The sequence below is a fragment of the Aureobasidium pullulans genome (assembly GCF_000721785.1).
Source record: "Aureobasidium pullulans EXF-150 unplaced genomic scaffold scaffold_5, whole genome shotgun sequence".
Taxonomy (NCBI): Eukaryota; Fungi; Ascomycota; class Dothideomycetes; order Dothideales; family Saccotheciaceae; genus Aureobasidium; species Aureobasidium pullulans.
Window position 1 is genome coordinate 877769 of NW_021941025.1, and position 24142 is coordinate 901910.

At 51.4% G+C, this 24142-nt stretch overlaps 10 protein-coding genes across 10 annotated transcripts; 6 read left to right on the plus strand and 4 right to left on the minus strand.

Annotated features, from left to right (window-relative positions):
• Positions 1 to 203: 203 nt before the first annotated feature.
• Positions 204 to 2929, plus strand: M438DRAFT_333464 (uncharacterized protein; the record flags this gene model as incomplete). The annotated part of the gene is made up of 3 exons (XM_029903607.1): positions 204 to 275; positions 326 to 2134; positions 2186 to 2929. 3 exons carry the CDS (start codon positions 204 to 206, stop codon positions 2927 to 2929), a joined length of 2625 nt encoding a protein of 874 aa, XP_029762760.1.
• A 1195-nt stretch (positions 2930 to 4124) lies between these two features.
• Positions 4125 to 5360, plus strand: M438DRAFT_344002 (starch-binding domain-like protein). The gene is made up of 2 exons (XM_029905117.1): positions 4125 to 4646; positions 4703 to 5360. Exons 1-2 carry the CDS (start codon positions 4294 to 4296, stop codon positions 5229 to 5231), a joined length of 882 nt encoding a protein of 293 aa, XP_029762761.1. The 5' UTR covers positions 4125 to 4293; the 3' UTR covers positions 5232 to 5360.
• A 240-nt stretch (positions 5361 to 5600) lies between these two features.
• On the plus strand, positions 5601 to 7440 carry M438DRAFT_333466 (WD domain-containing protein; the record flags this gene model as incomplete). The annotated part of the gene is made up of 4 exons (XM_029903608.1): positions 5601 to 6156; positions 6213 to 7127; positions 7182 to 7329; positions 7383 to 7440. 4 exons carry the CDS (start codon positions 5601 to 5603, stop codon positions 7438 to 7440), a joined length of 1677 nt encoding a protein of 558 aa, XP_029762762.1.
• Positions 7441 to 8216: 776 nt separating this feature from the next.
• M438DRAFT_404166 (putative cation transporting ATPase) lies at positions 8217 to 12412 on the minus strand. The gene is made up of 3 exons (XM_029909712.1): positions 12361 to 12412; positions 8978 to 12296; positions 8217 to 8925 (listed from the first exon to the last, which is right to left on the minus strand). Coding segments are annotated over exons 1-3 (3933 nt in total). The 5' UTR covers positions 12363 to 12412; the 3' UTR covers positions 8217 to 8313.
• A 173-nt stretch (positions 12413 to 12585) lies between these two features.
• On the plus strand, positions 12586 to 14682 carry M438DRAFT_269996 (glutaminyl-tRNA synthetase; the record flags this gene model as incomplete). Its single annotated transcript, XM_029900356.1, has 2 exons — positions 12586 to 13650; positions 13777 to 14682. The coding sequence occupies 2 exons, from the start codon at positions 12586 to 12588 to the stop codon at positions 14680 to 14682; spliced, it is 1971 nt and encodes a 656-aa protein (XP_029762764.1).
• A 378-nt stretch (positions 14683 to 15060) lies between these two features.
• On the minus strand, positions 15061 to 15923 carry M438DRAFT_269515 (signal peptidase 22 kDa subunit; the record flags this gene model as incomplete). The annotated part of the gene is made up of 3 exons (XM_029900331.1): positions 15061 to 15596; positions 15658 to 15731; positions 15781 to 15923. 3 exons carry the CDS (start codon positions 15921 to 15923, stop codon positions 15061 to 15063), a joined length of 753 nt encoding a protein of 250 aa, XP_029762765.1.
• Positions 15924 to 16212: 289 nt separating this feature from the next.
• On the minus strand, positions 16213 to 18215 carry M438DRAFT_344006 (pyruvate dehydrogenase kinase). Its single transcript, XM_029905118.1, has 3 exons — positions 17941 to 18215; positions 17773 to 17892; positions 16213 to 17719 (listed from the first exon to the last, which is right to left on the minus strand). Exons 1-3 carry the CDS (start codon positions 18072 to 18074, stop codon positions 16636 to 16638), a joined length of 1338 nt encoding a protein of 445 aa, XP_029762766.1. The 5' UTR covers positions 18075 to 18215; the 3' UTR covers positions 16213 to 16635.
• A 226-nt stretch (positions 18216 to 18441) lies between these two features.
• M438DRAFT_344007 (nucleosome assembly protein family) lies at positions 18442 to 19870 on the plus strand (the record flags this gene model as incomplete). The annotated part of the gene is made up of 3 exons (XM_029905119.1): positions 18442 to 18525; positions 18593 to 19351; positions 19404 to 19870. Coding segments are annotated over 3 exons (1007 nt in total), but the record flags the coding sequence as incomplete, so codon positions are not given.
• Positions 19871 to 20084: 214 nt separating this feature from the next.
• M438DRAFT_353696 (glycoside hydrolase) lies at positions 20085 to 22073 on the plus strand (the record flags this gene model as incomplete). The annotated part of the gene is made up of 5 exons (XM_029906895.1): positions 20085 to 20501; positions 20548 to 21125; positions 21176 to 21764; positions 21813 to 21938; positions 21993 to 22073. The coding sequence occupies 5 exons, from the start codon at positions 20085 to 20087 to the stop codon at positions 22071 to 22073; spliced, it is 1791 nt and encodes a 596-aa protein (XP_029762768.1).
• A 136-nt stretch (positions 22074 to 22209) lies between these two features.
• M438DRAFT_404171 (uncharacterized protein) lies at positions 22210 to 24119 on the minus strand (the record flags this gene model as incomplete). The annotated part of the gene is made up of 2 exons (XM_029909713.1): positions 22991 to 24119; positions 22210 to 22938 (listed from the first exon to the last, which is right to left on the minus strand). Exons 1-2 carry the CDS (start codon positions 23837 to 23839, stop codon positions 22210 to 22212), a joined length of 1578 nt encoding a protein of 525 aa, XP_029762769.1. The 5' UTR covers positions 23840 to 24119.
• Positions 24120 to 24142: the final 23 nt, after the last annotated feature.

The window sequence follows — 24142 nt, forward strand, 5'->3', positions numbered from 1 at the left end:
ACTCGACAAGTGCCAAACGTTAACGGGGAGCTCATAGCCAGCCATGACGACGCCCCGACTTTCGGCCAAGTCCCCGCCCTCACCGCCTTTGAACGCGTCTCCATGCCACACCCTCACGGCCTTTGTCCAAACTCTACAGTCAACGTCTAGTCAATCATCTGATGGAATAGTCTCAATGCAACCATGTACCTGATAGGCTCAACATGGCTCAAGCTGCGAAACTTGGTACCCTTACCGATGACCTGATCAATGCCATCGCTGCATCAACTCCTCGTGTACGCTGTCTTGTTCTTTCCATGATCCGCAATATTTTGACAAGATACAGAAAGATGCTCGTCAATTCAGACATTCCAAGGATTCTGCCCTCAGAACTTTCAAATCACAACAGCACGTTCGTGTCAATCAATTCGAGATTGACGCCCGTCTTGAAGGCTTGCTCGAAAAGTTCCATGTTCTCAACAATGAGCCACTGGCCGACGCTTTGAAACCCCGTCTTGATGAACTGGCTGCTATACCCAACAAATGGAGACCTGAAACATTGGCTCTTCTGCTAGCTCTCTCAGACCGCCCAGCCGAGAAGACGGACATCAATAAAGCACTGGAAGTAATCCCTGATGAGCCAGTCGAACAGCTGACATGGGCTGACATTATCGCCGACGACCCATTGACCGAGGAGGGCATCTGGGACGACGTCGACATCGAGTCAGACTACTCCGAACATTGTGCACCGAGTCTTAGCGATGAGTCCGTTGGAGAGCCTACTACATCGACTCACTCCTCATCTCTTGACGCGCAAGATGTTGTTTCGTTTGCCCGTGCTTTCGTTGTGCCCAAGGATTCCCAGGCTCTGAACAAGGTCAAAGATTTGCGTGATCGTATGACAGGCATGCATTCGGACTCGGAAGTCACTGAGCTGCAAGCCGCTCGTCAGGTACTGGCGATGCTTCATGGAACGCCAACAGATTTGTTCAGCCATGGCAGTAGCGACCGCATCCGAGCAAAATACTCGTGTCGTATACAAAACGTCGCACCATCAACATCAGATCGTGTTTTACAAGAGTTTGCATTGCTCGGCTCTCAGATCATGATTGTACGACAGTTCGTCGCATCAAGTCAGCAAAGTGTGGTATTGCAAAGCTTCCAAGCTGCAGTTCAAGCTCGTCTGCATGAACTGGGAAAAGTGCTCTCAAAAATCGAGCAAGGCTTTCTCCAACCACACAACTCAGCAGTTGTCAGCCTAATAAGCATGCACGCTGAGATCGATCGAACATCAGCGCCACTCGTTCATCTCGCTAGTTTGATACCAGACAACTCTCTCAGGCACAACGTCCAGGCATTGCAACTGCTCAACAGGCTTTTTGAGCAAGCTTGTAGCCTCCAGCTCATTGGCGAAGATGACGAAAGCGCAAGCGTCTCTCGTCTTTTGTTAGATTGCTTGAGCCCATATCTTCGTCCTGTCAAGCTATGGATGATCGATGGCAAGCTGATTGCTTCAAACGAACTGTTCTTCGTGCGATCCGATGACCAGCACTCTGATCGTGGGTCTATCTGGCATTCGCGTTACACGCTCTTGAAAAATGCCGACGGTTCCATATTCGCTCCCAGCTTCATGCAAAGCATAACAGAGAGGATCTTTAGAGCTGGCAAGAGTGTCATGTTCCTCGAAGCTCTTGGCCGTAAGCCTGATGTGTCTGAACGCAGCGCACGAAGTTTGACAATCTCCCAAATCATGCAGTCCATAGACAATACCCTATTACCATTCTCGGAGGTTTTCACGATCGCCTTGACGCAATGGGCTGACGCCTTGGAAGGATCAGAGATCACAACACTGCGCAAGGTTCTAGTGTCGCAATGTGGTCTGCAAACAGCCATCGAAGCGATCAACCACCTGTACTTCGCTGCCAACGGCGCATGTTTCCAGGATTTTGCTTACGCTGTCTTCCAACGCATGGATCGAGGCAATGGCTGGGATGACCGGTTCCTGCTAACAGAGTTAGCTCAAACAGCGTTCAAGGCTATTAGAGCCGTGGACTCCGACCATATCACGGTTCGAGTTAAGCCGCGCAGTGACCACGGCCATGGTGCACATCAGCGGCGACCAGACGTGATGGGTCGAATCATCCTCGATTATTCTGTGAGTATATGTCAAAGCTCATGCTCTAACCATTTTCTGACATTTTATTAGATCACCTGGGCCTTACAAAATGTTCTAACGAGAGCTACGCTGGCAGCTTGCCAAGAAGCACTCACGATTTTGCTAAGGTTGTATCGGGCTCAATATCTGCTGAATCAACAAGAGTGGACACTCAACATCATAAGTGATCGTTCGAATGAACGTAGAGTCAAAGAACTTATGGCCCTGCGACAGCGTTTATCATGGTTCGCGACAACTTTCAGAGGTTATGTCTGTGAGATGCTCTCAGTTGTCATGAAGCAACTCAACACCGATCTCGAAGCTACGGCAGACGTGGATGGTATGGTCGCGGCATTTGACACGTTCCAGTCCAACTTGATCAGTAAGTTGCTCCTGCACGAAGATCTGGCGCCTATCCGAGGGTCTTTACTTGCAATGTTCGATCTCTACGAGGACCTGGCTCTTGAATGGCGAGATGCAGTCAAGCAGGTCAGCAACCACACATCTCGACCTACACCCCGACAACTCGTCATACAGCAAAACTACTCTGCTCGCCGCAGCAGACCCGAGATCGACGATACAGCAGACCTCTCGGAAGGTGAGGAAGAAGCGAACTCTGGACAGTATGATCAAAGGTCCGTCTTAAGTGTCCCCAGCCTTTCCAAAGAGTACAACCGGCAGCTCTCCTTCTTGCTAGCCGGACTACGCAGTGTGAGCAGGATAGAGGGCGAGCCAGCATGGATCATGCTATCTGAGAGACTGCAATGGGGTATTACAGCAACAGAAAGACGATAGCACCGAACGTTCACTTGCTCACTTCACTGCCCTCAACTTCCACGTTGTCGTGGCCTACAATGAACACTGTAGTCGTGACAGTAGCGAATATCTCCGAACGTGCATTGCAACTCTTTTCTGTGCCAAAACTATGAACGTCTCCTCGACTGAGATTCAGAGCATACTCCTTGTTCCGCTCCCACGGACCTTGCCAATGGAGGAGAGAAGGAGAGTGACAGGCAGACATCCACTTTTTTCTTGCTGCTGTCATAGGAACCTGGTAATCTTGAGACGCTCCTGGTAACACAGATCACAATCTTGCTGCCTTCTCGTACTGCTCGTACCTCTCGTGATCCTCACGCTGGTCGGATCTGGCTAGCGCCCGGAACACGTGTTGCGTCACGGGATGGGTCGGCAAAAACAATAAATTGATATCTGTCGTGCCAGTAGCACTGTTCAATCTACGAGATTTGGACTCTACGCCTCGGTTATCACACAGCTAGACAGCCCAGGAATAACTCATCCTGCGATACAATGTTTGATAAAAGTCTAAATTTGCATCGTGTGCGTGGATGGACTCGAGTGACCCGTGAAGCGTTGGGGATCTGCCTGTCACGATAGTGTTGCAAAGACTGTGGTGCATGCTTGTGACTGAGAACTGCCTTTTCTGATCGATTCATGCAGCTCACCGCTCGTTCACTGACCGGAATGGACAAACGTGGGATGGTTGCTTGTAAAACGTATATTTAGCAGTCTGGGGGCATGGGTTACACAGCCAATATGGCGCGGGGTGCATGGCCTGTGGCATTGGAATTCGATAGATCAATGGCTCAATGCAGACTAGATTCTCCCAGAGCGAGAACAGACCTCACAATTTCATAGTTGTAAGCTCCCAGGCAATCGATTTCCAAATAAAGGAGCCGCACAAGGCGACTGTCGGATGCGTGTTCAGACTCGCGGATTCGGATTCCGGAGGCAAAGATACGCCAAACGAAAGGAAAGTTCAAGGATGGAACTTCGGCAAAAGTCAAATCCATGGACCGGCACGCGGCAGCGTCCGCAGTGCTCGAGCGTTCGTGCTGCACGGCATGAAAAGTTGACAAGTCCTTGACTCTTTGCACATCCGGCGCGCGAGTTGGTCCGTGAAACATTCGATTGTTGAGCGAGCAAGCATATCTCTGTCTGTTGCCGTGCCGTGCCTCTCTGCATCTGGTGTGTAATGAAGGAGATCTGCAGGAGGATCTCTCTTGCGTTTGACTAAAGCCATGCAAGCCGACCTCATAGGGTAAGTAGGCCACACCAAGATAAGTTCTTTGCTCCTCCTTCTCTTCTGTCACGATCTTTCATTCTCGTTGTTCCGGTCATTTCCTCTATACCTGGCCATCATGTTGAAGACCTTTGCTTCAGCGGCTGCCTTGTGCACTGTAGCAACAGCATACTCGCCGTTCCTTGTCAACTCTCTGTCCACTCATCAACCAATCGGCAACAATGAAGGTCAAACAAACTACTATCGTATCGCATTTGATGTTTCGTCATCCAACGGTGGAGCCAACTCGTCGGCAACCTGCCAGACATTCTGGGGAGACAACTCTTGGACAGAACCAGAAGCGTATTCGGTTGCAGTGCCAACAGGGAAATGGATTGATTGCGACTCAAGCGACTTCCGGTTCAAGCTGTTCCCTTATTTCAGCATTGGCAACTTCAGTCTAGCCATCCAGCAAAATTTTACCGACACAGCGTAAGTCCGGGATTCTTGAGCGAGACATGAACATGGTCGTTCTAACTATTAGGCAGGATCAAGCAAGAAATCACTGCCAATGGAACGACGCACATCAGCAACTCGACGTCTTGGTTCAATTGCAAGATCAACCCGATTGAAATAATGTATCTCCAGCATGCCCAGGGCGACTGCAACATGGCTAGCAACGCTAGTGCCTACTCGATCCCAGTGGAGTCTGCAGAAGCGTGTACCTCAGGCAAAGCCACGATCATCTTCGAGGTCAGCGGATCGTTTGAGAATGCGGGCGAGAGTATTCTCTTGATTGGCAGTATCCCAGAACTTGGTGGTTGGGATACGTCCAAAGCAATTGCCCTCTCGAATCTTGATGCCGAGAGTGCCGGGGCACCGTCGTTTGGCGGACGCTTCGATATTGCTGAGGGCACGACTTTCGAGTACAAGTATATTATGCAAGAAGCAGATGGTAGCAGAAGTTGGGAGTGCTGCGAGAACAGAGAGTTTACGGTTCCGGCCGACTCTGCATGCAGCGAGCAGAGCGTAGACGTTGGGTGGTTCAGGGGTGGGGGGACGGCTGTCTACAAGTAGAGGAGATGGACAAAGACATGTACGAGTGTATGATATGGATAAGCACGAGTAATAAGTATGCATGGAGAATAGTGAAAGCCGTGACATGTGAAGATTTGGCACGTCATTTTGCGGAGTGAGCTTCGGTCCTCCGATGGACATGCTTGATGTCGGTCGGAGTGGGGGAACCTGACCATGTCCAAGTCACTCTAGCAAGCAGGCCTTCGATAACGGCAAACACGCCATCTACGCTACCCGACACCGTGGTACATCGCTCACCACGACCTGCACTCACTCTCGTCGTCGTAAACCGTGGCTGCATCCTTGACCGCCAAGCGTCCGCGCAGTGCGTCGCCGTCAGAGGCATCGGCAGCCCACAAGAGAGGCAGAATGCACCTCCAGCCAGAAGATGACGACAAGACCAAGCACGCCTCGAACGGCGCCTCGGACAAGGACGCCCACGAGATCAACGACTTCTACGGCCACAATAGACAAGAAGTGACGCGCATCATCATCCAGAGCCTGTCGGACCTAGGCTACCAATCCACCGCCAACCAACTGAGTCAAGAGAGTGGCTTCGAGCTCGAGGTACCGAATGTGGCCGCCTTCCGCACTGCAGTACAGAGTGGCAACTGGGTCGAGGCCGAAGCCTTGCTGTTCGGAAGCAGTGGTCGAGAGGGTCTACCGTTATGCGAAGGAGCCAAGAGGGACGACATGGTGTTTCTGATGCGCCAACAAAAGTACCTCGAGCTACTCGAACTAAGGGACCTCTCCAAGGCCTTGATGGTCCTCCGACAAGAGTTGACGCCTCTGCATCATGATGTTTCTCGTCTGCACGCTCTATCCAGTCTGATCATGTGTCGTGGAGCCGACGACTTGAGGCAACAAGCGAGATGGGATGGCGCCAACGGCAGCTCGAGAAAGGACCTCTTGTCCGAACTGTCGAGTAGGCTCCACCGACGTCTCTCTCTCTGTAGCCCTCTTTTACTGACAAAGTCTCAGGGTCAATCTCGCCCTCCGTCATGATTCCCGAACACCGTCTCGCCGTCCTCCTAGATCATGTCCAACAGCAGCACATCGACCAGTGTTTGTATCACAACACTACACAACCACCTTCACTATTACATGACCACGTCTGCGAACGCGAACAGTTCCCCTTGCACATCTTCCACGAGTTGCAACATCATTCGGATGAAGTCTGGCATCTCGAGTTCTCCCACAATGGTTCAATGCTAGCTACCGCTTCCAAAGACAACACTGTTGTCATCTACGATACCACTTCGTGGATGCCCATCTGCCGTCTCGGTCAGCAAAAAAAGAACGACCAAGATACTGGCGTCTGCTATGTTTCTTGGAGTCCGGACGATACCTATATTCTCACCTGCTCCCAGTCCAGAGAGCTTGCCATCCATCAAGCTCGCACAGGTACCCGGGTGGGCCTTGTCGATCACTTCCACTACCCTGTCACCACTGCTGCATGGGCTCCTGACGGCCAAAGCTTCGTCGTTGGTTCTCAAGACTCCAGAAGGCCTCTCGCTCTCTTCCAGCTATCTGACCTGTCCATACTGCATTCGTGGATCAGCCATGATGCTCAGAGTCTCCGCGTCAATGACTGTGCCATCTCGGCCGACGGATCAAGGCTTGTCGCTATAAGCAACGACAACCGTGTCATCGTCTACGACTTCAAGACTCGTCTAAAAGTCCAAGAGTGGGTCATGGAGGACAGACTAACTTGTGTCAGTCTCAGTCGCGATGGCAAATCGCTGCTCGTCAGTATGAACGAAGGTCGTCTGGTACTTCTTAACTTGGACACTGGCGAAGTCTTGCAACGCTACACCGGCTTGACCCAAAGTGAATTCGTTATTAGAAGTGGTTTTGGTGGTGCCGGTGAGAACTTTGTCATTAGCGGCAGCGAAGGTGATAACTCAACCTCACAGCTTGATGCCTCATAGTTTGCTAACCGACTGCCAGATTCACGAGTCTATGTCTGGCGAAAACATACCGGTCAGCTTGTCGTCGCGCTAGAAGCGCACCCCCCTGGCACCGTCAACTCGGTGGCATGGCATCCCACCAACCCAGCCATATTCGCTTCTGCTGGCGATGACAGAAGAGTCAGGATGTGAGTTATCACCTGTATCTCGCCATCATGATTACCTACTGACTCTTTCACAGATGGTCAAATCGACCCACCGACCGTCGTCGTTCATCCTTTATGGCTTCTATTCCTTAGCAAGGACGGCACGTCCTTTATCATTACCCACACGCATTCCGGCGCTGGCTCACACTCCACCTCAAATATTGTATGAGTGTTCTTTTGATCGTACTTTTCTTCCTGGGGCGGCACAGCTTATTGCACGCAACGGAGTTTGGGGCGCGGTTCCCGTGCATCAGTATTAGCTTTTTTCTCTTTCTCTTCTTTGCTGCCTTCGCTTTTTGGCTTTGAGGTTGGGGATGAGGTAGATGAATGATGGACTTTCGATATTGTGATCATATCAATCAATGCCCGTCGCTCAAGTCACTGTCTCCCAGGCATGGACATGTGATCAACTTGCGCTTCATCATAAATCACAGTGCATCTGCGTGTCGCAATGTTGCGACGCAAGACACTTGACATGTTTAGTGTTTATGAGCTCGGTTCGTAATCATTGTAGATCGTATTCAACTTTGTAGTGGAATTGAGAGGTAGAGATACAAAAGGCCAGGGTCGTCCCCCAGACAAGCATATTGGTGACAAGAGCCTCTTCAAATCAAGAGCCCAGGGGAAGGCGTGCTTTTAATTTACAGAGAAGTCGAGACTCCCATTGTCAGGATGGTACGAATAGTGTATGGGAAAACGAACCATGAGATGGGTGGAATACCTACAGCCGAACGCTTGGGAGAACAGTGACGATTTGAAAGAGCGGCTCTACCATTGAGTGTAGTGGATATTGCCAGTCACTTCAACCTCGCCACACTCTCAGCATGGAGGGCGATCAATCCTACTACCACTATTCAAGGGTGACAAGATCCGGTAAGGTGAACAATAATTCTTTTGTAAAGGTATGCATCTAAAACTTCCTACACCTGTATTTGTACAAAATCTGCCATCTAACTTTCGATTCGTCTATGCCTTGCCAAGCTGCTTCTCAAGCGCTGCAATCTTCTCAGCTTCAATCTTCTCCTCTTCCTCCTTCTTACGAGAGAATTCAATGGCAAGCTGGTCAGGACGTCTCTCGGCGATATCCTTGGGTCGGAAGTCGCTGAACATTTGCTTGAGCACCTTTTCAATGATCCAGCAACCACAGTAATCGAGAATCATGATGGTGGTCATGGTGATCTTGAATTCGGTGGTAAATGGGACAAGCTTCAGTTGTTCGTTGATCTCAGGGATGAACTCGGTGGCACAGGAGAAAGCGACACCAGTGACCATGACGATACCATAGTACATACCCTTGTTCTCCTTGATGGACTCGCGGAAGGGACGACCTTGGTAGTTGATGGCAAACGTGGAGATTTGCTGGATAAGCTGCAAAAGGTAGATGGCAGAGTTAAGGAGCGAAGGTTCGAATTCACCCTCAAGATCGATGTCAGATTTCTTGGGCTCAGTGCGTTGCACGTAACGAGAAATGTAGATCAGGGTGACAATGTGGACAGCGAATTGTCCAAGAACGGAGCCGATGATGTAAGGGTTGAAGATATTAGGTTGGGGTCTTTCCTTAGAAAGAGTTTCAACCGTCTGTGAGACGAATTAGCAATGTTCAGGAAATGAAAAGTAGCAATCGACATACCTTAGCACGAGAGATGGAGAGGAAGCAGACACTCATGAGCATACCGCTGATAGTGACTTGACCATCGCCAAACTTGATTCCGTCAAGGTACAAGACACTCAAACTGTAGGCTGAGATCAAACAGTTCAAAGCCAAGATCTTGTACATCTGAATAGTGGCAACGAGAGTGCAGCGACCCTGACGGATGATGTTGGGGATGGCAATGACGTTGGCAAGCTTACTGGTGAAAGGAGCAGCGACCGAGGCGTCACCGAGTTTGATAGTAGGAGGTTCATCATCGGTGAGAGCGTCTTCCATCATAGAGATTGACATCTTCTCAGCCATGGCACTTGCAGCATTCTGAGCCTTCTTTCTGCGCTCTTCCTGGACGGTAAGGGGAGCGCTTGAACCAGTCTCACCGTCCTTGGCGGTAGCAGTAGCAACCTCAGCCTTGTGCTTGGCTTCGGTGACAGCCTTGAGGACTTCGCTAGTGGTACCCTTGTTGGCAGCTTCACGCTCAATAGCCTTCTCGTAGTGAGGGTTGGTAGGACCGGGAGGGTAAAGGTGAGCGATGTGGACAGGGACAGGAGGAGAAGGCTGGTTGAAGCGCTTCATCATAGCACACTGCTTTTCATAGACATCCTTCATCTTGGTCTCTCTGAAGTTCTGGGCAATCTTCTTGAGATCATCCTCGGTTCCGTTGAGGAGAGCAACACCGATATGGGCTTGCTTGAGCGCACCAACATCGTTGGTACCGTCACCAGCCATCAAAGTAACATATCCGGCATCTCTAAGACCGAGAAGAATTTCTTCTTTCTGCTTGGGCGAGACACGAGCGTAGACCCAGGTGTGTCGAATAATCTGCTTCAGAGCCTGTTGACCAGTAAACTTGGAGAGCGCATACCCAGTAACACAAAGATCCTTGGTCTTGATGATTTCGGGATCAATTGGCTCAGCAGGGTTGACGGGGATGCTGATTTTGTCGTCAATGCTTCTCCAGACAAGATTTTGGCCAGAGTTGTCGTGTTCAGGGGCGTCAAGAATCAAAGTTTCGCGGTCGACAATCTCGACCTTTCTAGCAACGTGAATAGCTGTAAGGGGGTTGTCACCGGTAATCATGATGCAACGGTGACTGCTCTCGTTCAACATGCGGACAGCTTTGATAGCATCATCCTTGAGGGGGCATTGCAAGACAAGGAAACCAGCAAACTGGAGGTCGCACTCGGCTTCCTCACGCTTCATGTCGTTGATCTTGTTCTGACCAATTTCATCGCTTGTGGACATGAACTTGTAGGCAAGGGCAAGAACACGGGCACCGTTTCTGGAGAAGTACTTGAAGGTCTCCTCGTACTTGGGAGGAACATCGACAAGCATGTTTCTGATGGTCTCGGGAGCTCCCTTGACACCGACAAAGGTGCTTCTGGTCTTTCTCCCGGAATCGCGTTGAGTGGTAACGACAGTAGCGACAGAGCTCTGACGCTTGAGAGTAGATGAAAACTGGAATCTGCGCTTGATCTGAACCAAGTCAGCTGCAGACTGGCCGGTACCCTTTGCGGCGACAGCAGTCTTGCTAGTAAGGGTATCGTTGCGGCCAACAGTCCAGCCAAGAGAAGCGAGAGTAGCCTTTTCCATAGGTTCACCAACGACATCTCCGTCCTCGAGCTTAACAAGGGCGTGGGCAGTAGCGAGGACCAGAGTGGTGCAAACGCCAGTATCGTTGAGGGGAACAAGTTGAGTCTGAGCACCATCGGCTTCGGCAGGCGCACCTTCCTGGCCAAGAGTAAGGCCGGCTACACCATCAACGACAAGGTCCTCTCCAGTAAGAGTTCCTGTCTTGTCAAAGCAGGCGATGTCGACACGACCGGCAAAGGGAATACGGAAAGGTTCTGTACAAAAGATGGCATATTTGCTGAGGGCAGCAAGCGAGGTGTTGACAGCCAAGCTCAGCTCCATGGGCAGCTCGGGGGGAACGACACTGGTGACGATGAGGACACAGTCCAGGAGAAGCTTGGAGCGTTTTCTGTCCTTGGCGACACCCTCGGTCCAGACATACCAGGAGGCGGCAATGGCGAAAACAGTAAGGAAGAGGATGAAGAGAAGAGCTTCAACGTTGTTGGCTGAGACACGCTCGGTAGAGTAAATCATGGTGCGGACAAGGCTGCCCTGGCTGGTCTCGAAACCGGTTCTGACGACGATGGCCATCGCACCATTGTCAGGAGCTGCAGGAACGCCCGAAACAACGGGACGGATCTTATCAGAATCGTCCGAGCCAGTATTACCGTGTGTGACCTGGAGAACCTTGGTACCTCCGTATAAGAAAGCAAGCTTGTCAATACCCTCGGGTTCGATGCGAGCATCAGTGGGACGGAGTTGAACGGAATCCTTGAGTACAGGGGTACTTTCTCCGGAAAGCATGGCCTCGTTGACGATAGCCGAGCCCTCGACGAGAAGCATGTCGCATGCGACACCACTGTCTTCCTTGGTACGGCCAACCGAGACGAGATCACCAGGCAGAAGGGCGTCACTCTGAACCTCAATCCACTTCTTTTCTCTGTACACCCAGATATCGTAAGGCTTGATGCTCATTCCGCGGAATTCGGTCAGGGTACGTTGTCTCTGCCAAACGACAGTGCTTTCGAAAACGACGAGCATGAAGAGAGTGAAGAGCGAGTAGTACCAGTACTCGTCGAGCATCCAGAGACCAACACAGAAAATCTGGAAGACGAAGAAGGGCGCAACGGCGTGCTCCTTGAACAGCTCGGTGAAGGAGGGAACAGGGATATCAAAGGTGTTGGGGCCATAGTATTGCTGGAGACGAGCGACTTCTTGTGCGGTAGTGAGACCCTTTGACTTCTGGAATTCTCCAATGGTAGGCTTGATTTCCTGGTCCAGAGGGTATGAGAGAGGTGCAAAGGTACCGGTCTCCTGAGAGTACAGGAAGCGGCGCTTTTGAAAGAGGAAGGAGACGTTGGTCTTGCCGTCGACGGTTTCGCGCTCGATCGGGCAGATGTCGGCGGAGCCAGCATTTTCAGCAGGGAGGACCTTGATCAAACCAGCACTGCGCACATCGGAGGCGGGGGTTGTGGTAAAGAGGGAGCGGATATTGATGTTCCAGAAAGTGGAAAGCCAGAAGAGGGACTGAATAGTGACAATACTACCAGACCAGACGAAGGTCCATTCCTGAGCGCCGAAGTGTTTCTCATAGCGCTCCTCGGACAGGTAGAAGGCGAAGAAGACGGGCCAGACGATCAGGAAGGGCCAAATGTAGGTATGCAGTGCCAGAGGCAGCGGGTTGTGAAGCGAGGCAGACTTGACCTGCGCATTATCCACGAGTGGCGCCCTGAGAGAAGCCATGAGTCAGTGATGAGAGGCAGAGAGAGCCAAAGGGAGGGACAGAAACATACATGTTGGCGATTGTCACGGGAGATGGTGGTTTACACGTCGCCTCATGGAAGCATCGAAGGCTCAAGAAGTTCGGGGAGCTCGCTTGGCACAATTCATGGTTCGGAGCTTATCAGCTTATCGCGACCCCTCGGTCTTGGCCGACTGAGTGACTCGCAAGCCGTCGCGCGAGTGAGCAATAATTATTCTTCCCTGCCCGGAAACACGCCAAAACACACAACGCAACCATGGCCGACGCAGCACCCGAAGAACCGAAGATCTCCAAGCGCGCCGCCGAAAAGGCAGCCAAGAAGGCAGCTGCAAAGGCGGCAAAGGAGAAGCACAAGGAAGCAGCTCCTGCCAAACAAGCCGCCCCAAGCACGCCCGCCGCACCTGCCGACCCCAATGCCAACTTCAAGCAGGGCTGGTTGAAGGGTGTTTACAACGAGAAGCCCGTCCAGGAAGTCCAGACTCGCTTCCCTCCCGAACCCAATGGCTACCTCCATATCGGTCACGCGAAGGCCATTACCGTCAACTTTGGTTTCGCCAGAGCCTATGGCGGCAAGTGCAACCTCCGTTTCGATGACACCAATCCGGCCAAGGAGGAGGAGCGCTACTTCACCAGCATCAAGGACATGGTCAGCTGGCTTGGTTTCGAGCCCGCCAAGATTACCTACAGCAGCGATAACTTCGATGAACTGTACCGTCTGGCCGAGGAACTGATCAACCGCAACAAGGCCTACGTCTGCCATTGTACCGCCGAGGAAGTCCAGAAGGGAAGAGGAGGCTCTGAGCATGGCCCTCGTTCTGTCTGCAGCCACTGGAGCAGACCCGCTGAAGAGTCGTTGGAGGAGTTCCGCGCCATGAAGGATGGAAAATACAAGGCTGGCCAGGCTGTCCTGCGCATGAAGCAGTACCTCGGAACAAAGCCCGAGGAGTACGCTATCACCGAAGAAGACACACCAGAGACCAAGAAGGAGAAATCGAAGCTGAAGACTCTGGCCGAGAACCCCTCCATGTGGGATGTGGCCGCCTACAGAGTCAAGGACCAGAACTACCACCACCGCACCCACTACACCTGGAAAATCTACCCCACCTACGAGTTCACCCACTGTCTATGTGATAGCTTCGAGGGCATCACTCATTCCTTGTGCACTGTCGAGTTCGAGACTCTCCGTCCTGCTTATAACTGGCTTCTGGAGGCTCTTGATCACAAGGTTCTCGCCTCAGAGGAGAAGGGTCCCATGCAGCGCGAGTACGGAAGACTCAATGTTGAGGGTACTATTCTTTCCAAGCGTAGAATCCAGATGCTGGTCGAGGGTGTGAACACTGGTGGTCAGCAGCCGTCTGAGGAAGACGAGCTCGTTGGAGCTGCCGATGAGCTTCAGATCGCCGAGACTGGCGAGGAAGAGGCTGGTGCGGAAACTGCTGTCTCCAAGCCTGTCGCTGGTGCTCAATCGATTCCTCCTGTCGTCCGTGGTTGGGACGACCCTCGTCTCTTCACTCTTGTCGCTCTTCGCCGTCGTGGTGTACCACCTGGTGCTCTGAAGAAGTTCGTTCTCGATCTTGGTGTGACAAAGGCCAACGCCGACACCAAGATGCACATGCTTGATGCCTCTATTCGTACTTACCTCGAGCGCACTGTGCCTCGTCTGATCGTGGTCCTCGACCCCATCAAGGTCATCATCGACAACCTTCCCGAGGACTACCTTGAGGAGCGCGAAGTGCCATTTGATCCCAAGGACAAGGAGAAGGGCATGCACAAGCTCCCGTTCACAAAGACCATCTACATCGACCGCGACGACTTCCGCGAGGTCGACGACCCAGACTTCTTCCGTCTCGCCCCTGGAAAGTCTGTTGGTCTTCTCTATGCCGAGCACCCTCTCCGCTGCAAGTCATTCACCAAGGGCGAAGACGGTAAGGTCAACGAGATCCGCGCCGAATACGGTGCTGATGTGCCGGCTGGCAAGGCCCGCATCCACTGGATCGGTGAGTCGGCAGCACACAAGTCGCCTATCCGAGCTGAAGCTCGCATTTTCAACTCGCTCTTCAAGAACCCTCGTCCTAACGAGCTCGACTGGAAGAAGGGTGGCTACTACGACAATGTCAACCCCGACAGCGAGATTGTGCACAAGAACGCTATGATCGAGGCTGGCTTCTTTGACATTCAGCAGCGTGCACCCTGGCCTAAGGAGGAGGGTGAGGCCAAGGGTAACACCGGTCCCGAGGCCGTTCGCTTCCAGGGCTTGCGCACCGCCTATTTCTGCGTCGACAAGGACAGCTCGGCTGATAACATCATCCTCAACCGCATTGTCAGCTTGAAGGAGGACACTGCTAAGAAATGAAGGACACCATGTGTCGTTTTGGACGATTGAAGCGTAGCATAAGGATGGCGTCTGGGAAACTTGAGTTATGAGAATCACGACGGGGTTTGCCAATAAAGAAAGGAGTTGTTTCAGAGATGCTCAAAATACCCAATCTTTTCTTTCCACCCTTTAATTGTGTCAGAACTACTCTTGTTGGCTTGCTTTTTTGTTTGTTTGTTCGCAGGGAGCACAATGCAAAGCAAGCGCCCTCTTTACGGAGCATCTCAAACCATCCAGAACCTTCTCCACGTGTGAAGTGCAAATGTTGACCAAGAACACGGGTCAGAAAATAAGGTTGCTTCATTAACAATGTAGAAGTAGGTTGCTGCAAAGAGGGCATCCCTTTTGTCCACACATTCAAGCGGGGCTTCCTCTGTTCCTCTCGCCACCAGTTTCGGTCTTGAGCTCCTCTCTGCTCTTGGAAGCCTGAGCAGAGTTCTTGACAAAAGGCATCTGGAAGACATCACTCATAGCACCCTGCAGACCCTCCCACATTCCAAACGGTCTAGGCGAACTCCAATACAGAGCACCCACCCAAGGCTGCACATTGTACTTCAACTGTAACGTACAGTTTTCCGCACCACCAATCTTTGACCACGGAGTCGTGATTTGGTATTTGGGCTTTTGGTTTGACAGCTTCAGGATGCCGGGAGCGGCGCCCTCAGGGTAGGCCTTGTGGTTTGCTGCGGCGGTGTTTTGGCGACGGCTGGGTTGCTTGCGGTTCTTCTGCGGGTGGATGTAGGTGTTCTCGTGCCAGGGCTCCGAAGGGGCTGGGATGATGGCGTCCCAGATGATTGCTTCCGAGGGAGGAGAAAGAGGAGACTTGGAAGGGAAGGTCGCAGTCACGTAGACAAAGACTTGCTTGGTGTTCCAGGAGAAGAGGGATGTGAGATCTGCAAAAGAGTCGTAATGTTAGAGGCTCGTGTCTTCAGTAAGGGGAAGGGTGTCGCATACCAGTCTCGAGGTCGAACTTGATGTGCGCATATTCCTCCTTCTTGGTGCTGTAGTAGTGGGGACGGCCCTTGACACTTTGTACTCGTCAGATAGTGCTAGAACAGTGATAAAATCGGTGCTTACACTTGAACGTTGCGCAACTCGAGCTCTGCTGATGGGTTCTGATGCGACGCAACCACACTCAGCGCTATCAGCATGCCCAGACTGAAGGCAACGGTCGTGAAGAAGCCGAAGACATTCTGTATCCGCACCAGTGACGAATGCATTTTGTTTGTGATTTGTTCGGCAGACTGAGAGAGCTTGAAGCCAGCAATACTATCAGCGTCAAGGTACAAGCCTCAAGGTCACTTAGGTGGCCGTCCCGCACCCTGAATCTGGGGATTTATGCAACTCTGATTCATAGTTATGCAATACACTCCTCACCTCAATATACGCTCCAAACCCTTCGTTCGTCTGACAGTCACAGCTGGGGTGCAAACTGAACAGTCTACTTTTACCGAGTTCTAGGCCTCCATAATGTTGACACCGGCAGGAGAGAGAAAGAGAGAGTGAGAGTGCGTGTGTCAAAGTTCTAGCATGCTTCTATTTCTGTCTATAAAACTCCTTTGATCATAGTCTCGTTACGATAATACTTGTGCTGCGACAATACTGTTGTAGCCTTTGCTGAGTGCGAGTAAGTGTCCTTAGTCACTGTTGCTGGAGGCTCCTCGAGATCTCGTAAGAATATGTGGTTGGACCTGATAGCGTGGGAGACGATGATGTAGATATCGATTTCTCTGAACCCGAAACGGGCTTGTCTTGAGTTTTGTTGGCTTTTTTGGAGCCACAGCGAGGCTCCCGGTCGTGCGCCCCTTCTCAGGGGCGGTTGTTGTAAGGGAACTTCTGTGCATACTTGATCGCCACGAGTTCTTCGTCTACTCCATGTGGATCAATGCGGGACCGCAAGATGAATATGTTCGTGCGACAAGGCGATTGATCTTATAGCGCGTCCATGCTAGTTCTTGTGCTCAAGGTTTCGTTCTTGTTGCCGAGTTTGCTGATCTGCAGGAAAGCATCTACACCATATCCTTCCAAGTTATGGATTTCGAGGCTACCAGCCCAGTATTCGGCAAAGATACGGCTCATGGGAAGGCCAATCCCCAGACGGAGGTCGGGGTGTCTGCCAGAGAGTGACCCCAGAGAGTGATCAAATCGTGTTTGCCTTTGGTCGTGTAGCTCGTCGGATGACTCTGAGTCGGGCACTTTCAGGTCCTGAAGTGTAGCCGCCAATTTGGGGACTTGCTCTAGATTCCGTAGTCTTCTGTTTCGTTCCGGACCTTTGCTGAACGACCACAAATTTGGAAGGCCCTCCCTGTCAATACCACCTCCTTGGTCCGATACCCGGATAATGACATGTTGTGCAGCCTCGCATATCAGTACCTCAATCGGAGGAGGCTTGTGACCATGTCGTTCGACGGTAGCTTGGAAGGAGTTTCGCAATAGTTCGCCAATGATGTATTCCAAGTGACTGGGGATGTAAGGGAAGAATATGTCCTCGGCTCCTTGAATGACGACCTCGGGTAGCGCAACATCTGAGCCGTATGCCTGTCTTGCGAGATCACTGATCGTATCTGCGCAGTCCTGGACGATCTCCTTCGCATTACACCGGAGGAAGATCTCACCCACAAATTCATCACCATGCTCGGGGTGAAGCTTTGCCGCGGGCGGGAGATGATCGGGCGAGTGGTAGGCTTTCGTCAGGGCACAATGTTGTTCAGCAATGACACGACGGCTGATTCTCGATCTCAAAAGCGAGTTCACCAACTTGTCGCATTGGTCGCTAGGGATGGCTTCGGATATCTCCAAGACTCCCATGGCCAGACGCGGGATAACGCTGAGATGATCCCTTAGTTGTTCTCGAACAACGTCACAAAACCTATCGTTATCTTCCAGAGTCTTTATTTCTGGAACTTTTCGTAGCTTTTCGAATGCCGAGTAATAAAGTTCGTACACATGGCTAATGTGTGGGTTGACCAGAGCAGCGTAAGGTAATGTTTGCATGTCTCGGAGTCTGTGTGCGATTCTAGCCGACAGTCAATAAAGTGGTGTGGATACGTGGTTCGGAAGCATAGTCACCTAGTAGGCAGCTCGAGTCGAACATAGTTGGCTGATCCAAGTAACCGCGTATCAGTCAAGAGTCGGCCGAAGAAGGTGAGCTGGCGTAGACTAATAGGCCTCGCTTCTCGTTCAACCCATCTGCAAAACATTAGCACGAGAAAGTAGTGAAGGTTTTGCATTCCGTACTTATCCAGGACGGAAGCAGGGCGCCACGGAGGTGGGACTATTGAGATGCTTCTTCGTTTTGACATCCATGTTGTGCGAGTCATCGGGCGTATTGACGATACAGCCCTACAAAGCAAGGGCTGCGAGGCCTTCATTCTGAATGAGTGGTTCAACATCTTGATGGAAATGGATGTTTACGAAACTATATATACGAGAAATATATTATCGTGAACATGCGGCCAACAAACAGCTTCCCTACCGGACAGTGTGCAAGTCACGATGTAGATGCGGCGACATCAGGTGAGTTGTGTGATGCAGGAGAGGTCGAGTCGGCCCTCCTCGAAAGCGACGTTTTGGTCGTCCGACAAGCCCCAGGAAAAGAGCACGACTGCACCTGCACGCTGGACCCTGACTGACGTGTGTGTGGAGCTTGCGCGACCGAGGCCTCCAAAATTTTGTGACCTCTTGCCTGACCTCGACTCGACTTTTACACACATACTCGAAATCCTTTCGTTCATATCACAATGGCCGAAGATCAAGTACCTGTATACTACGAGGACCTCGCTCTGCTCGAGACTCAATTCGACGAGGTCGACCGCGAAATCTGTACGTTCTTCAAGACTGACTACGAGTAGCTCGTCGTTGGAACGTGGTCTGACAAGCATTCATGCAGTGGCCAAGCAATATATTAGCACCGCTCCCCTCTACGCTAAGCGTCAAGAGGTCATCTCCAAGATCGAGAACTTCTGGCCTCTCGTCTTCGAGCAGTCTCCCCCCGATGTTGATCGCTACATCACTCCCAACGATGCAAACATCTTCGCCAAGCTGAAGAGCCTCGATGTCAAGCGCTTCGAGATCCCCATGGGCCCCGAGAAGATTGATGCCGAGGCTGGTGACCCCCGCAGCATTGTCATCCGCTTCGAATTCGATGACAATGACTACTTCACCAACTCCGTCCTCGAGAAGAAGTTCTGGTACAGAAGATCCAACGATGGCTGGTCTGGTCTCGTCTCTGAGCCCGTCAAGATTGATTGGAAGGACGCCAAGGATCCCACCGAGGGTCTTACCGACGCCGCCTATGCCGTCTTCGAGGCTCGCAAGAAGGCTGGAAACATGAAGAAGAAGGATTTCCCCGCTCACAACAAGCTCGTTGACATGATCGAGAACTGGAATGCTGACAACACTTCTTTCTTCACCTGGTTTGGTTTCGTCTCTGCCACCCGCTACATTTCTGCCGACGAGTCAGCACAGGCCAACAAGGAGTACAAGCAGCGCCAGGACAGAAGATCAAAGGGCGAGAGAGTCGAGAGCCCCGAACCCGAAGAGGAGGACATGGCCGACATGTCGGGAGACGATGAAGTCCACCCAGAGGGCGATGAGCTCGCCCAGCTTATCGCCGAGGACGTGTGGCCTAACGCCATCAAGTACTTCAGTAAGACTCCACTATCCATCTCCAACTACGGACCTTACTAACCACCACACAGCCCAAGCCCAAGAGATGGAAGACATGTCTGAGATGGATTTCGAAGACATGTCCGACGAAGACGATGACGACGAGCCTATCGATCTGAGAGCACTGGTCGGTAAGGGTAAGCCCAAGAGCAAGCCTTCCAACGATGAGCCACCCAAGAAGAAGCAGAAGAAATAGATGACTCTGTCAACAACCTGTATGTTTATGACGAATTTGGTGATGTACTGAGAGGAAGCCAATAATATACCCTGGGTATTGGCCCCGGCAAAAGGTTATGCTGTAAGAATTAAAGTCTTTTATTTCGATTCTCGTTTTTTTGGCTGCTGTTTCCCTTTCAACAATCAGGCTAAACTCACGACCATTCCTTGTTGCCAAGAATGCCGCATCGACCACCACTCCCAATCTGGCCCGAAGATCTCGTGACAGAGCATCGGCCAAAAACCAAAGAGATATCCTTGACCATGTTGCGAGTGTGATCTGAGTTCCACCAATGGATTGAAGTCGATCTACTTCATTCCCCTCAGTTCCCCTCACTCGCTTCGTATGGAGCATCTACTCCGCAAACGCCATGCATGAAGAACGGATCCTTGCACAGTATCGACTGACGTGCTGCAAGATGGTCAAACATATAAGTTGATGGTACCGTACCACTCACTATGGTTATAGCGTTGGTTATCACATCCCGAACAACACCATGATAAGTATCAGCAGCAAGAGGTCACTCTTCGCAGCATTGGCCTGTGTGCCATCTGTGGTGGCTGCTCAATATGGCAATGCTACCGCATCCGCCAACGCTTCTACCATCAGCTTCCATGATCCTACTGGTGTTTCGACAACCTTTGCAACCAACTCATTCAATTACTCCCTGGCAAGCACGTACTCGGTCCAGACCGATTTCTCGAACGAACGTCTGGCTGCTCTCTGGCAACAAGTCGGCCCAATTGCGGCTGGGCCTGTGACTACGACCGTCTCGCCTACCCCTGAGTCGTCACCCTTGGCAAGGCCAGGTGTTATGCATCCTTACATACCAAGCTACGAAGCAAATTTGAGCAATGCGAAACTGCCTGAAAACTTTATTTGGGGTGTTGCTTCGTCTGCATATCAGATCGAGGTATGCCAGTCAGTATCGCTAGAGGACACCTACTTACGTAACATAGGGTGCAGCAAATGCCGAGGGAAAAGGCCCATCGATCTGGGACTTACTGGCTCATAGGGTACCTAATCAAGTCGCCGACAATACCACAGGTGATGTCGTAGCCGAGCACTACTATCTATATAAGCAGGATTTTGCTCGTCTGAAAACACTGGGCGTTCCCGTCTTCAGTCCTTCCATTTCCTGGCCTCGAATCTTCCCGTTCGGAAAGGGACCGATCAACGGGGAAGGAGTTCACCACTACGACGACGTGGTTGCCGAGCTAGTCAAGAACGGTATAAAGCCAGCCATCACACTTTTCCATTGGGACACACCATTGGCGTTGTTCAACGAGTACGGTGCTTGGACCGACCCACAAATTGTTGACGACTTCTTCAACTTCGCAACGTTCATCATACAAAGATACGACCAGTACGTGGAAACGTGGTTCACCATCAACGAACCGCAGTATTGTAACTGGCAGTATGCTTCATACCCGGCTGGAAAATACTATCCTGCTTACAACAATGTCACTGGAGGCCTGGAAGCAAGGTTCCTTTGTGGGCACTACACCCTGCTTGCTCATGCTCGCGTAGCCAAATGGTAAGAAGGTCCCCATCATTGAAACAGGTTTTAATTCATTTTACCTACAGGTATCACGAGGACTTCAAAGGCCGAGGTCGAATCACATTCAAGAATTCGGCCAACTACTTCGAGCCAAACACAACCTCGTCAGCTGATGCGGTGGCTGTGCAGAGAAACTACGACTTTGTTCTTGGTTGGTTCAATGACCCAGTCTGGAAAGATGGCGACTACCCAGAAAGTCTTCGCCAGACCTTAGGTGATACTCTTCCCACATTCACAGACGAAGAAAAGGCACTGGTGAAGGGTTCATGTGACTTCTTCGCCTTGGACGGGTATACGTCTTTCTACGCCTCTGGCATCGATGATCTCGAGGCTTGCACTAGCAACAGCTCGTATCCCGGATACCCTGAGTGTGCTGGCTCGCAGTCCACAGCCCCAGATGGTTTCCCTATTGGGCCCTCTGCAGATGGGGGTGCCAATTGGTTGTACAGTGCTCCTGTTGGTCTCCGTCGCTTCCTGAAGAAGATCACGACTGAGTTGTTTCCGAGTGTGCCTGATATTATGGTTACTGAGTTCGGTTTTGCTGAGCCAGGGGAAGCAGCGCTATCGTCACTCAACACGATTTTGTGGGACCTGAGACGCGCAGACTATTACCAGGTAAGTCTGTTCACCACATAACACACGTTCGGTACTGATTGCCTATAGTCATACCTCGACAACATCCTTGCGTCGATTCATTACGACGGTGTCAATGTGACAGGAGCATTTGGCTGGGCCATCTTTGACAACTTTGAGTGGGGATCTGGTCTCAACACACGATTTGGACTCCAGGTGAGACATCCGTTCTATCATCGAGGGAAGGCAAATTTACTAACATATTTACAGTATGTTAACTACACGAGTCTCGAGAGAACTCCAAAGGCAAGTATGTTCACCTTCCTGAACTGGTTCAGCCAGCACATTTGAACAATGGAACATGGCAAACATTGACGATGGATGACTCGCTCGGTCTATGAGACATGTTTAGGATGCAGCGATGACTTGTACAAATCCGCGTCATTACATAACTAAGTTTCTTCTGGTAAACCTGTTTTGGCTGCCATCAGCCGTGTCTCTCAGCGAGCATGGCCCTAATTCTGTCTTCCAACGATGTAGAGCCTTGGCCCCGAGCAGGTTTCTCGTCCTCCTCTTTCTTGTCAATGTCCATACCATCGGACTCTTTTGCCTTCAGCTCCCTGTGCTTCTTTCTGCGAATCATACTGAGAACGACATCTTCAGGTTTGACATTGGTCGGCAGAGGATTGAGGTCTGCATCGAGATATCCGTAGGAAAGATAAGACAGGAACATTCTCTGGAGACCAGCACGACGTCTGACAGCTTCCTTCAATACCAATTCGTCAGGGCGCAACAACTTGGTCTGTCCTAGGCCCCAACATTCGTAGCCCCAGCGACCGACGAGTTGTGCAGGAACGCCCATGATCGGCATGCTCAACTTTGCCAGATGCTCCTCGTGCGCCTCGCTAGTCATCGGTCTGATGGGCTGTGGTCTCTTGTAGCGATGTCTGATCCAGAGGCGCATGGTGTCAAGCTTTGAAGTGCCATCCGCACCGCGCAGATAGTTCCAAAGGGTGGTGAGGCTTCTCTCGGCGAGCAGCATCTCACGCATAGATGCCTCACCGCCATAGAAGTGTACTGGATTGCAATAAAGCATGTCGAGTTTGATGAAAAAGAGTTGCAACACGGCGAGCGTCTCCTTGGTGAAGTAGATAGTGTTGTGTATCAAGGCTATGCGCGGCCCGTTGACAGGAACATCGAGAAGAAACCACATTTTCTGTGAAAGCGGTCAGATCTGAAAAATCCAGACAAGGTCGATGACAGCTTACCTTGAGAGCATCAACACCTTCCAGACGCGGGATGCGATGGCCGTGGGCTGCGAGCCAACCTACAATTTCTCGACAAACTGATTCACGATACACCACCATCTTCAGCCATCGAAAGCCTGGCACTGGTGCGGCGATTGTCTGACGATGTTTGACCAGCTTGCTGACTCTTGCCTTTGTTTCGGCTTGGCTCTCAGACTTGATGCTGTTTGGACTGTCTCCAGAATTGGAAGTGTGGGTGTCAGATCCATCGAACTTGTCCTGAGAAGACGTGTCCGACTCCGGCTTGGGAGTGAAATCGTTCCAACTCACGCTTCGGCGGTCGGGTCTAGCGCGACGCAAAGCAGGATCTTCGATGCAGAGCTGACGGTAACACCACCAAGGGAAGTATCGGTCTGCATCGGGAGCCCATGTGTGCGTGGCGGCCTTGATGAACGCTGTAAAGTGACTATCCATGACATAGTGGAAGGGCGCGGAGATGCTGTATAGATTAAGCAGCGTCTGTGGTGGAAGATAGCTTGTGACTTGAAGCAAGATATCGACATGCGAAACAAGACCAGTCAGAAGGTTGAATGTCTTGACTTGAGGAGGTGGAGTCGGTGTCTTGAGAATTACGCGTTTGCGATTTCTGACGATTGGAAGACGCGGAGCTGCAGCAGCGACTTGGGCGAGCACATCGAGCGCGTTGAATGTTTCGCCCTCCAGATGTTTGCGATCGTTCGTGGTCTGCAGCGGTTCGTTATCAAGGATGAAGCGCCTCTTGTTGGAAAGAGCACCAAAGCCACCGTCTTTTGCTGGTTCAGGAGATTCGCTCAATTCGCGCTTTCGAGTAGCTCTGTTATCGTCTGTCATCGTGGTGGATGCTAGATTCGATCTCGTTGTCGAATGTTTGATCAGGAATGTTTTTCGTAAGCGCGCAAATGCGAAGTGCGGTCGTGACTCGATTTATGGATTACAAGTCGACAATAAGAAGCGTCGGGATATTGGAGAGCTGTTGTCACACGGTGCAGCTCTCGACAATAGCAGCAAGAAAACGGTGTGAATGATTTGGCGCTTCACTTTTCAGTAGTGAGTGAAGTGGGTTCTCATCAGAACCACGAACGAGTTCCACAGTGAGAGAAGGAAGTGAGCTCTAAGCGATGATTGATTTCGTAA

Bases quoted from the DNA above. Each gene is read 5' to 3' on its own strand.
- M438DRAFT_344002 (XM_029905117.1), top strand. From the start codon at position 4,294: ATGTTGAAGACCTTTGCTTCAGCGGCTGCCTTGTGCACTGTAGCAACA. The intron at 4,647-4,702 runs GTAAGTCCGGGA...ACTATTAGGCAG, and splicing joins CAAAATTTTACCGACACAGC to GATCAAGCAAGAAATCACTG.
- M438DRAFT_404166 (XM_029909712.1), bottom strand. The intron at 8,926-8,977 runs GTATGTCGATTG...TTCGTCTCACAG, and splicing joins TCTCCATCTCTCGTGCTAAG to ACGGTTGAAACTCTTTCTAA.
- M438DRAFT_344006 (XM_029905118.1), bottom strand. From the start codon at position 18,074: ATGAAGGCCTCGCAGCCCTTGCTTTGTAGGGCTGTATCGTCAATACGC. The intron at 17,893-17,940 runs GTACGGAATGCA...AATGTTTTGCAG, and splicing joins CCTGCTTCCGTCCTGGATAA to ATGGGTTGAACGAGAAGCGA. The intron at 17,720-17,772 runs GTGACTATGCTT...ACTGTCGGCTAG, and splicing joins CGACTCGAGCTGCCTACTAG to AATCGCACACAGACTCCGAG.